The sequence below is a fragment of the Nicotiana tomentosiformis genome, chromosome 11 (genome assembly GCF_000390325.3).
Source record: "Nicotiana tomentosiformis chromosome 11, ASM39032v3, whole genome shotgun sequence".
NCBI lineage: Eukaryota > Viridiplantae > Streptophyta > Magnoliopsida > Solanales > Solanaceae > Nicotiana > Nicotiana tomentosiformis.
Window position 1 is genome coordinate 117,522,487 of NC_090822.1, and position 13,333 is coordinate 117,535,819.

Here is a 13,333-nt window from a genome sequence, read left to right on the forward strand (position 1 = left end):
CATTTATTTTTTGTTGCTGGTCAAATTGATCATGTGAATCCATTGCCTTTTGGTTCAAAATTCAAATAATTTCTGCACTAACATAGAATAAACTTTGAAATTTCAAGTAAGTTGGGGTCTGTTGTGTAAATCTTCACCAGTCTATGTTGATTCGTGTAAGTTTGTTTTAGTCCAATATTCGGTACTAGATATTTTTAATTTTTTTTACTAACATATAAATCTCTATAAACTAAAATATTTTCCAGTAAATATTGGACCTAAAGTAAACATACTAATATGACGGAACTTTAATTTCAATAATTGATATCAGTTATAGATCTTTTTCCTTTCATTATGCACTATTTTTCTCTATCGAGAGATTGTAGATTTTTCAAGATAATTTCCTTTCATGTGAATTTAGGTCTATCTCTTCTTTTTTAACACCTTAACTCGCTATGGTTTCACATACGACCTTTCATTTATTTGTTATGTGTTTATTTATGTCTTTTATTGAATGAAGTTATTTTTAATCTTGACTGATCGCACATTTATCGCAGCATCAGGATTTTTAAGTCACTTATCTTTTGAATATGTTGGACTTTAGAGGCTCAACTCACACTCCCATACATTATTTTTAATCTTCAAACTGTTCTATTGAGCTTGCCTTTCACTTTAGTAATTATCCTTCTACCACACAACACTTGGAGTATCACCTTTTCATTTCATCCATCCTATTATTAACATAAATGGAGAAATAATTCCACTTGTGATGCAAATTTATTCCCACCACATCAATAAGATTATTATCTTATCAAAATATAATTAGACATAATTGAGATAAGGCTAGCTAATATGGAGCCCACAAACTATGATTTACTGTGATGAGGCCATGTGGAGTTGATAATATCAATATTGGGTGGGGTTTGTGGGGAATTAATTGTAAGTATGTGGGGCTAGGTGGAGATGTTACAATGTTTGGTAAAGAAAGGGCACCTAACAAGAAGAAGAAAGAGGGTCCCAAATTTTAGTTAAGCTTCTTGTTGTTGTGTATTTGGAGGAATTGGTTGATTCTTGAAAATAAAATAAAATCACCAACTGTATTTTTTGATTTTTGGGACTTGACTTTTTGCATACTTTCATATGAACGTCCATAAGAATATAAACTGTTATATGACCAAATTGCACATATATTTTGTCAAGGGTGGTTTTATAAGGCCAATTTAAAAAGTCTTATTGCTCTTCTTTTCTTTTTCTCTTTCAAAGGAGCGGAGCTGTTGACTTTGTTACTTTGGTCTGCCGCAGCCAGCACCTGAATTGCTTCGGTGGGAGGGAAGGGAAAACAATTAGGGCAGTTCGATGCACAAAATATCATGCATTTACACAGAGTTTGGCGAAGGGCCGTACGTCAAGGGTATGAATTAGACAACCTACCTTACAACAACAGCATACACAGTGTAGTCTCACAAGTGGGGTCTGGGGAGGGTAGAGTATACATAGACCTTACTCCTACCTTTAAGAATGCAGAGAGACTGTTTCCGATAGACCCTCGGCTCAGGAAAGATAAAGGGAAGCGGCAATAACAAGCAAACCAATCTGACAACCGAAAAAAAAAAACTCACACTAGGTAATGCAAGCATTAATGACAGCTTCCACGGCTCGAATTCGTGATCTATAGGTCAGACGCAGACAACTTTAAATTGCTCCGAGGATCGAAAAGGAAAAACAATTCGCATAACTAATTTGCTAGCAGTTGCAGTAGGTTCACAACTAGTATAGAACTAGTCAATTTAAAATGAATTTTCAAAATATTAAATGGGTTACATTGTGACATGCTTTTCTAGGCATGGGCTAACATGTTCAAATAAGTCGAAATAGATATTAAAGATTCCATAATTGCCAATCAATTTGAATTGGGGCGTCATAAGTAATAATTTTAATTATAGTCTCTGCATAACTTGTTCATGAATCAATAAAACTTTATTATATTAACATAAGCTAATTCGTCTACAAATTAAGGCGGTCTAGAAAGGGCATTTTTTCACTTTTAGCCCGTGCCAAAAATTATTTATATTTGGTAGCCGAAAAAGTATATAAAATTTGCATATTTTTCGTATATATAAATACAAAAAAATATACAAAAATATATATATATTCGGCTATTATTTTGAGAGCGGCTATACAGTGTTGTTGACCCTCAAAATCGGATAACAATTAAATTTGTAAGTGGTTTTAAGGATACGCGGATTAATTTGATACAAAACGATAAATTTGATTAAAACGAACAAATAGAAATACAGTAAATTCAAACCACACGGGGAAGATGTCTCCGGCCTTAATGAACTATTTGCCCTCGATCCGGGCTCACAATGGTCAATATTGATGAATGAAAGAAAAGCATAGAATAACAGTGAAAATAATAGTATATTGCTTTGGAATGCGTGTTACAACGTGCTTAATGAATTATCAAACCCCCCTTTATATAGTAGGGGAATCCTACTCTATGTATAACTCTATAAAAGTTAAAAAATCTTCTGTTTAATTGATTGCCGGTTCTACATCGATATGTGCCGAGATCCACGTCGTGATATCCGGCCGGTCACGGATATTACGGCCTCCTGTTAGCCGTGCTTGATTGTCCAGCGACGCTCTCCGAAGTCTTTTAGGTTTTAGGTCGATCTCAAATCATGACCCCGATATTATCGAGGGTCGATGGTCGGCCTCCCGTACTCTGACTCGAAGATATCCTTGCTTCGATTCCGATCTTTCGCAATCATATTTCGAGCTCGTTTTACCTTATTGAAGACTAGAGTGTATCATGAGCCCGACTTTTACCCGTACACAAGTGTCATTTTCCCCTAGAAATACGTTTCAAAGGCATAGCCCAATGTCCAAAAATGTTACAATATGAACTACAAATTACAAGTTTGAATTCCATAGTGTCATGATCATTGTTGTTAATCGATGTAAAGAAGAATTAGCCCAAGTGCTTAAAAGTGGAACTTTTGAACCTAGGTCGGAAAAAAAAAAAGAGAATTTTGTCGGTCAAAAGTGAAAAACGGGAAAATAAAAGAACTGCAGAAAGTTATTCTTGTGTTTAGCTTTTAAAGTTTTGTAATTTAACCAAGAATGAACTTGAAATATTAGAGGCAATAGTCAAAATGTTGTAATGTAAAACAAGCATATACGACAATAACGAATCATACGTCTAATTTTCCGTGGCGGCCTTTTAGGTTTTCCAATTTTAAACTGATGCGCGTGTCATGTTGTAATGAACAAAATTAATAAATAAATGAGTAAAGATATTTTGTGAAGTTCCAATCCCATTAAAACGGTTGAAAATTCACATGAAATTAATTAATTAAAAAGACGTATGATGTACGACAAGAAATGACCAAGAAAAATAAACGTTACATTCATGACCTAATTAATTACAAAATTTAGGTAAACACATGAATTGTAATATCACTCTTAAGTGTCTCCTTAGTCACATACAAATACAATTCTAGTCACTAACCAATTTTAAGAGACAAAGGAGAAATTGTTAAAAAAAGAAGAGGAGCCCTTAGTTTGAAATGTCCAAGTTGACGATATAACTTCGTTCTCAAAATAGCCATGAATTTCAAATGACAACATCACTTTAAATCATGAAAAGGTGGTTCTTACTATAATTTTATTTTATTTTTGTTTGGCTAGTGTATATTTTGTCCACTTGATAACCCATTACCTTTAATTTATTAACAAATTTTCCATTAAAAAGAAGGAACAATTTGCCCTAGTTGCTACTACTAGATTACTTAGAGAAACAAAAGGGACAATTGGATATTGACATTTTATGAAAACGGGGTGGTCTCACATTAGATGTGTCTATAGGTGTAAAAGAGAAATGTACAATAATAAATGACCTATACATTCTGTTTTAATGTTTCTGAAAGGGCAATTTCATATCAGTATTATGTTTTCCATATATGACTTTTCTTTGCATTATTGCTATAATAATATAGTGAGTAATAATATATATATTTTTTCAGATAGAGAATCTTAGCACAAATTAAGGCTAAGAATATCGACTTATACACGCCAATTTTAATTTACTATGATAGATAATTTTAAAATGTTAGACTTTATATTAACAATAATATGATCATTGTCTCAAAATACTTAGACAAAGATTGTTGCATTATCTTATCCCTTTATTGTAGCCTGACTAATGATGCAATCTCTTGTTAATTGTATATATTTAAAAAAGTGATGTCCAGGTTTACTTGCGCGCACTCTCGTTCGCACTTGCTAGGCAGTAAAACTCCCAGCATACAATGATAACTTAATGAGTTCTATTACTTTGCAATATTGAAGAACTCTGATTAATTCCTATCATTCTCAAATTTGAAAATCATTTCTCTATTTTTGAAAGAAAATACTGCAACTTCATACAATTGATCATTTAATCTGACTTATCTATACATCAATAAGACACTTCTATGAGTAACCATTTTTTAATTTTTTGCGGGGTGTTATATGCTAGCGATTGTATGCTCAGGAACATTTTCTGAGCTGAGTGTCTATCGGAAATAATCTCTCAACCTTCACAAGGTAGGTTTAAAATCTGCATACACACTACCCTCCCCATATCCCGCCAGTGAGATTACACGAGTTTTTGTTGTTGTTGTTGAAGGAACATTTTCTAAGAATACAAGATCAGCCCCATACCAGTAGTTATTTGTGTTTATTAAACCAATAATTACCAAATGAAGATTGTTGTGAAATTTGTAAACAGCAATTTACAACACATTTTCCAGCTTAAGTAGAAACTAAAGAGAGAGAAAAAAAATTATATTCTTGACTTGATGTTTTTAAATGTAACTAGTAGCTTTATCAAGAGGTAAAGAAGAGAGTCAGGAAAATGGACAAGTCTTTTCATAAGGAGAATGAATAACAAAATCCATAGAAATTAGGATCTTGAGCACAAGAAATGAGCAATATAAAATGAACAGATGTATGTAGCAAAGAGAATTAAGCTAATTGCTATTAGTATGTTGGTCTGATCAATCAGCCACACATTGTTTTCTTTTAATCATTTGGTATTTGAAGCACATTGTGTCTGACTAATCTGGATATGCGCGGAGTAGGGATCAAGAGAAGTCTCTCGAGATCAATCTGAAGTGCTACTAACTCTTTTTGACGATCAAGTAAATCACAAAAAAACTCATATCATCCTGCACTCGACAAATACGTTGCTTTAGTCTCAAATCAATGGGAACAAATTAGAATCAAGATTCAGGGGATACAGAGAGTTGTATTATGACACGAACCTAAGATATCATCCACACATGCATGGAAACAAAAGTGGAGCACCTTGGCCATGAACATCATGCTCTAATTCTCTATTAGCCCTCTGTCTATTTTCAACATCAGAACCTGACCATGGACTCAACTGAGGTGGAGCAATTTGTCCATTAGCAAACAATGAATTCTGATCTCTATTAGGCAATGCCATAGCAAATTCATCAGGTCCATATATCAAAGGACTATGGTTATGACTTCTTCTATTTCCATTAGCAGTAGCTCTTCTTTCTACTGCAAGAAAATGACCAAGTGATGGAACATTACTACTGTCATTGTTCCTTATCATCATTACACTCTCAGCATCTGTGCTGTTTCTTGGACATAAAGAGAAACACCATGTTGTTTTTGACCTGTAGTTTTTTTGGACATCTGTGATTACACCATTTGTTCTTGACCTTGTTGATCTTCTTGAGAGATTATTAACTATACTGGAGACACCAATTAGACTTCCAAGTGTGGTGCTCCTATCATGGAAAAATGACCCTGTAGACTGCAAATTCCAAACACATTTTAATAGCATAGTTTAGTTACCAAGTAGCCAGAAATTGGAGATTAACTATTTCCTACTCATAAATATTGTATAATGATTATTTTCAATCAAGTTTGCTTAAGATTTTGACAACAATGGCTCTGGAGCTAGCAGGTTCTGAATAAGTGGCAGAGGCACCTTTAGTAAGGGGTGTCATCTGATACTGCATCGTAAAAGGTTTTACTTATATGTGTGCGTAAATAATATTTTTTTTTCTAAGAAACAATACATATATATAATCGGCGGAAACCACCTAAAATAATATAAGATAAATGATCAATTTGGTTCAAGTAGTAAAGTCTTAAAACCATCAGAGTCTCACACTCAATCTCGTTTACAAGCTTAATTGTGACTATAAAGTATAAACCGACACTGCTTGCAGGGGCGAAGCTATGTATGGTCAAGGTTGATCAACTGAACACCCTTCGCCGAAAAATCATACTATGTATAGTGTAAAATATTAACTTGTTATTAAGTAAAAAAAATAGACTTTGAACACTATTGCATAGCCTACTAGCAAAGGGTGTTCAAAGTTTGAAAACTCTTATTGAATTTTCTGGCTTCGCCGCTGACTGCTCGCTTAATATCTTGCGTATGCCACTGTTTTGGATAAAATTAAAAGATTGTTATAGGGTTATTTAACTAATTAGTCTAGACATAAACTTGGTCTAATGAGTACCAAGATACATATAACTTTAAATTTTCATGTAGTACTGCTGCAACATTAGGGTAGTTTTAGATTCAAATAAGTACAAGTAGAACAATCAAATTGAACTACTGAAGAACCAAGGACAAGAAGAAAATTAAAGTTGAAATATGTTACACAGAACTGATAATTGAGGTTCATAAAAAGCATCCCAAGGATTTCATGTCAATGTACTAAAGGGACACCAGTAACAGCTTTAATAATGTTATGGTCCCAACTTACATTGAACACAGAGTGACATGACATAACTCACAAATATACTTCACAAGATGCATGAAACTATTAATGAAGGTTGAAAATATCCCAGTGCATCATATGATTTGGACAAAAAAACCAAGGACATTTCAATAAATAACAAGTAATCTATGTGTCTCTTTCCTATCTTGTTCAATCTACTTTTGATTCTTATTCTTTTTGATATACGTAAACTTCAACTACTCCAATTTATTATGATCTTGATTGTTTGTATTTACATTCTTTTCACATTTTCACCTGTCCTTTCTTCATTATACCTAACAAACAACACCATATAATACTCATAAATCCACAGGAATGTCACAAAGGTTAAGCAAGACACATGCTGCAGCTTCATTTGACTAGTTAAATTTTTCACTGCAATTGGTAAATGAATTTCACTTATATATCGTGATAATGAAATGAATTTTATATAATCAGTGTACTTTAACTGGTTATATATAACTTATTTGTGTCATTTTTTAAATAATCAAATTAGGCTAACTATAGACAATTATCCTGTAAGGTTATTGTATAAAAAATATTTACACTATCAGCGTACATAAGTTAAACCTTCGGCAAATTGGGATATATTGCCAGTCCGATGCACAAGGCATCCCGCATTCACAAAGGCCCGTGGAAGGGCCGTACCTCAAGGGAGTGATGTAAACAGTCTACCCTAATACAAGCACTAGTGGTTGTTTACACCTCTCGAACGTGTGACCTATAGATCACACCGAGGCAACTTTATCGTTACTCTAAGGCTTCCATTCGTGTGGGAAAGAATGAAAATAAAAGAAAAGAAAAGTAGTGCATGAATAGTATGTTAAGTTAGAAGTATACACTGACCTCAGTGTCCAAATCTGAAGAAGAATCTGTGGAGGAAGTAAGAGACTGACTAAGTGAAGTGTTGAATGAAGCTGAACCAGCAGAAAAATCTCTGCTCCTACCCAAACCTATTCTCATATTCAGTGGTTGCAATCCCAATGGCCACCCTTCTTCCTGCTCCATCAAATCAATCAACAATTCAAAATGAAAAAGAAAATAAGAATAAGTACAATAAAGAAAACTAGCTAAAATAGTAGTGGGGTTTAATTTCCATCTATCAATTCAAGAATCTGACCAAGAACCAAAGGACAATTTTACAATGTAATGAATGGACTAGTCTCACTTCAAATTATAAGGAAAAAACACAACCCCTCTTCACAAAATAGAAACCCCATGTGGTAAATTGCAAAAACAACAACAATAAACCCACTGGAATCCTACAAGTTTAGCTTGTGGAGGTTAGTATCTACGCAGAACTTAAGGCAGAACTTAAGATAGAGAGATTGTTTGTGACAGACCATTAAACAATAGAAACGAGCAATATCAACTAACAATTGTAAAATAGTGACAATGGGACAAAACAAATACCTGTTGAGCCATGGCCAAAATAACACTGTTATATTTGATAAAGATTTGAGTTTTTACTACTCCTCTTGAGGTTAAAAAAAAAAAAAGAAACCAATGAGGGTCACCTTAAAACCATTGGATTAACCTGAAATAACAGACAAAAGAAAGAATGAAAGAAGCTGTCATTTCAAACAAATAGCTGTTTCATTACACAAACAGAAACTGCAGTAAAGAAGAAGAAGAAGGACAAACTCACAAACATGGTAAGTGGTAACTTCATATACACATAGGAAACACACTTAACATAAAGTGTAAGAACATTGTTTCCTATTTCTAGCTAGAATAAGAACAAGTAGAATGGAGTCAAAAGAATAGCTAATGAACAGAGTAAAAGTTGGTTTCTTTAAATTTTTTATTTTTCTTGGTTTGCTTTTTTATTTTGTTGATGGAGAATAAGAAACATAGAATAATTGTAATATGTCGATAAAGGTGAAAAAGCAAACAAACAAAAAGACCGGAAACTGCTGCAGAGGTTGTCCTTTTTAGAATTGGAGCTAGCAACTATGACATTTGCCTTTCCTCAAAGTAGCTAAAGCTTTCATTAACTTACACTGTCATTGTCAGATGACCCCATTTTATTTTATTTTCTTTTCGTTAGCTGAACCCTTGAATTAACAATTCATATAGAGAGAGATGCTTTGCTTTGTATTATCCTTTCTCCATTTAATTTATACTACGTGTAAAAAAAAATTTTTATCTTCAATGTATTTTAACATCTTATAATATGTTATATGCTTTATTTTTTAGTAGATGTTGAGCTATGATTTGAAATTTAAGGATTCGCGATTCTAGTTCTTTTAATTTACTAGGTTCAAATTTTTTTTTTTTTACATATTCCATGAATTTCACAAAACAAATACATAGTCTGCACAAAAACTATTCGGTTCGGCCGAACCCGTAAGCGGAGGACTAGCTCCGCCCTTGTTTTTTAGGTTTTTCGTAAAACTTGGTATGATAGTTGTTACATATAGTTATTGTTTAATGACCTTAGAGGTCGTTTGGTACGTGGGATAAGAGATAATAATCTCATGATTAAATGCAGAATTATTTTATCCTGCGTTTGGTTGAATTTTTGAATTCTGAAACTAATTAATCCCACAATTGGGTATTATTCTATCCCATGGTGGGAAAGTAATCCCCGGATAAATGGTAAAATTACAAAGATGTCCATCTTCAAGGTTCTTTCCCAAAATCTTTTAAACAATTCAATGTTAAAATTAAAAATAAAAGCTTATCCCAACTCATCTAGTATACATCAATCTTTTTGTTGTTACTACTTGTTGTCGTTACTTCTTATTTTATTTTATTTTTAGCAATTTATCGGAAAAACCTTTCTAGCCTTCTAGGGTAGGGGTAAGGTTGCGTACATCTTACCCTACTCAGACCCCACTTGTGGGAATTCAATGGGGTTATTGTTGTTGTTTGTTGTTGTTGTTGTATCTAGTATATACTACACATATATTTATATTAACATTGTATATCTCATTTTTAGTCCAATGAACCAAACATCTTCTAATACAAAAATATTGACTAAATAATTCCGTCATTATTTAATTCTCGTATTATAATCTCGGGATAGCTTGTAATCCTGACAAACGACCCCTTAGTATATAGAAGTGATTTTTTTTTTAAATTATGTCTTTTCATGCTTAGGCTTCGGCCATGACCCCTCCTTGTATCACTGTGTTTGACAATTTATTCTTATGTCACTTCATTTCTTCTTACTCTATGTTCTTTTCCATTGTCAAGTTTTAATTATTGTACAGCTTATTTTCTTAAGTTAATACACTATTAGGCTAAGCATTTGCAGTTGGCACACCCAATGAATTGAAAATAAATAGAGAAACAAAGAAAAGGTAAAGGGCTTTTTTCACTTTTAGCCCGCGCCATAAACTATTTACATTGTGTAGCCGAAAAAATATATAAAATTTGTATAAGTTTTGTATATAACCTGCAGAATGTATACATATACAAAAAATATACATTTTTCGACTATTATTTTGAGAGCTACTATACAATTTTATTTTTCCAAAAATAAATGTGTAGGGCAATCTTCTTAATAGCTTAAGATGGTACCATGGGATCCATTGATGGTGATTATAGAGAATCCAATAAAGGGTAAGAAATGATTTCAATTTTTTTTGCTTAGGTGTATACCAATTGCAACAGGGGAAGAACCAAAAAAAGTCTTCAACTTTCATAAGGGCCTTTGGTCCTTTTTGGGCCCATTTCATTTGAGGGCCCACATTATACGGTCCTTACTTTAACTGTTCCCCCAACTTAAACAAATAGACAAGAAGGTTTCGACATTGAAAATGGGGTCCGTTGGCCCATTGCTCCATCACCCTGATTGGTCAAAGTAATTGATTACCTCAAAAAGTAAGAGTTAAACGGGTAAATAGTCACTTTTTGAGTTGGCTATTAGAGTTTGGTGTCTGTATAGCAATGTAGCCACTTAAAAATAGGAAATCTTATATAAATGTGCTAAATAAGTTCCAACTTACCAACCTCTAACCATTAATCATATACCTATCAAAACTAGTCAAATACATCTAAAATTGAAAATTCAAATAAATAAGTTTCTTTCTCTCCAAGAATTACATGCAAGGATCTCCTTCCATATTTTTAAGCGTGATTAGCAACATTAGATGCAAGACGGAAAAAAATATCATGAATAAGGTAGCAAATAAGGTGATGAAATACAATATATATAGATATTGTATCCAAAAATCTAAGCAAAAAAGAACCTTTTCAATGGGTTTGGTTAAAATTCATTGAAAACATATAGATGAGTCAATATACAAAATTTGAGAAAGATTGGAGGTGATTTGAACTGATTTGGTATCAAAATTCGTAGTGAAATTCAAGTTAAAAAAAATTCTTCTGCGACACATATATCAAACATGTACCTCGCATGTATCTCTCACACAGGTATACATGAATATAAATGTGATACACGTTTGATACAAATATGATACATATGTGATACACAAATGATACACAGTGAGATACACATATTATTTTTTCATGTTCATCTTCTACTTCGAATTTTCAATTCAAAACTCCAACAAATAATCTCAAAACTGGGATTCAAGCTCCTTAAGATGTACCCAATCTATTCTAATAATATCCACTCAAAAGAAAGCACAATTTTGATATTTTTTTGGCTACAAATAGCTAATTGGCTAATATTGGTAATAGTTGGCTAATATTTTATGAATTGATCAATTTTTATAATGAGCTACTTAAATGGGTAAAAATAGTACGGGCTAGCCAGTTTTCGGACTGGTAATTAAAAAATAACCAATGTTTGCAAAGTCATTGAAAAATAGCCACCATTTTGTTGCAACACGGAAAGTTCTAGCCTAATAGACTAGATATTGATGCACCTGTATATGAAATTCCAGCATATTATGCTCGAACTCCAGCACACGAAAAGTTTCAGCATAATATACTGAAGATTGGAGCATCTATGTATGAACTTCCAGCATATTATACTAGACCAGTATATTATGCTGGAACTCCAGTATATTATGCTGGAAATTCACATGTAAAAAATTCGAACTCCAGTATATTATGGTGGAATATTTTTTGGATTTTGAATAGTATTTTCGTTCAGATTTATCTTTACATGAAAAGTGACTAAATTTCGATTACTTTTGAAACTGTGGCTATTTTTCAACAATCACTTGTAAATCTGGCTATTTTTGAATTTCACCCCTTAAATGGACATAGCCGGTAGTTTTCCTTAAAAATACTCCTATCTGAAATACGAAAGAACTCCAGCAATCGGTGTAGATTTCAAACATTCTACGGGTAAAACTCTAGCATAATATACTAGTGTTCCAAAAACTCTCAACATGTAAAATCCCAAATATACAGTATTAGACTTTAGAGCTTTTAAAGGTAAACTTTCAGCACATTATACTGGAGTTCGAACCTTCATAAGTTCAAACCCCAACAACAATTAATGGAGTTCAAACCTTTATAGGTTCATAGCCCATCAACAATTACTGGGATTTGAATCTTTTTCACATTGTTTTATTTTTAATTCCTTGACACAATCATGGAGTTCTAACTATCACAAGCAGAAATTACAGAATATTATCGTCGAGTCCAAAAGAGGTACCATAGGTGAAACAATCCTTTTAGGTTCAACCAAGAGCAGTGATTACTAGGCTTTGAATCCTTTTTATATTGTTTCATCCATGAAGGTTTGAACACAGTTATTTTGAACTACATGTATTATTACTGGATTTTACAATATAGTAAAGACTCAAAAACTAGGAAACATTCTTGGGACTTAAAACATTTTGTGTTTTTTTTAGAACGAAAACATAAATTTAATCAAACTCATAGCTACTTTGCCATTAAAATTTAAAATATAGTTTAACGCTAATAAATAGCCCAAAAAGTGATCAAACCCAGCTAATTTTTCCAAAAAGTAATTAGACCATTTCCAAGTATTCTCATGTTTTGTTTCTTTTTTTTCTTTCAAAAAAACGAGAGAAATAGTAACTTCCTTCTCAAAGTTAAATGGGAAGAATAATAAATTATCTCTTATATATATATAAGTTCAAGAATAACTGTCACACCCCGAACTTGGGCATGGACATAACACGGCACTCGGTGCCTGACTACATACGACCGAGCGAACCAACTGCTGACTGAATCAAAATATAGTATCATAACATATTGAATGCGGAAGATAAGCTAACACATGCTGACATACTGAAAGTCTGAATGATATAAATCAAAGTGCAGAAATACTAATACAATTCAGAAACATATTTGTAGCCAACATAGCTTGACATGAAAAGCCTGCGACTCTGTCTAATTGTTACTCTAGTCTATGAAGCCTCTAATGAAGTACTAAAAATACTGACTGTCTGAAAATACTGAAGACTGTAAGGTAATGATAATGCCCCGAAAGAACTGGGGATCACCAAATAGCTGGTACGAGAATCCTAACGCTCTGAATAGTCAACCTGTAAATCATTACCTGCATCGTGAGATACAAGTCCCAAGAAAAACGGGACGTCAATATATTTGAATTGCACTGGTATGTAAAGAAACTAAAAGATAGA

The 13,333-nt window shown here is 33.0% G+C and overlaps 1 protein-coding gene across 1 annotated transcript; it reads right to left on the reverse strand.

Annotated features, from left to right (window-relative positions):
• Positions 1-4,871: 4,871 nt before the first annotated feature.
• Positions 4,872-8,580, reverse strand: LOC104111010 (uncharacterized protein At3g17950-like). Its single transcript, XM_009620605.4, has 5 exons — positions 8,443-8,580; positions 8,208-8,331; positions 7,641-7,793; positions 5,289-5,812; positions 4,872-5,192 (listed from the first exon to the last, which is right to left on the reverse strand). The coding sequence occupies exons 2-4, from the start codon at positions 8,217-8,219 to the stop codon at positions 5,297-5,299; spliced, it is 681 nt and encodes a 226-aa protein (XP_009618900.1). The 5' UTR covers positions 8,220-8,331; positions 8,443-8,580; the 3' UTR covers positions 4,872-5,192; positions 5,289-5,296.
• Between the last annotated feature and the right edge of the window lie 4,753 nt (positions 8,581-13,333).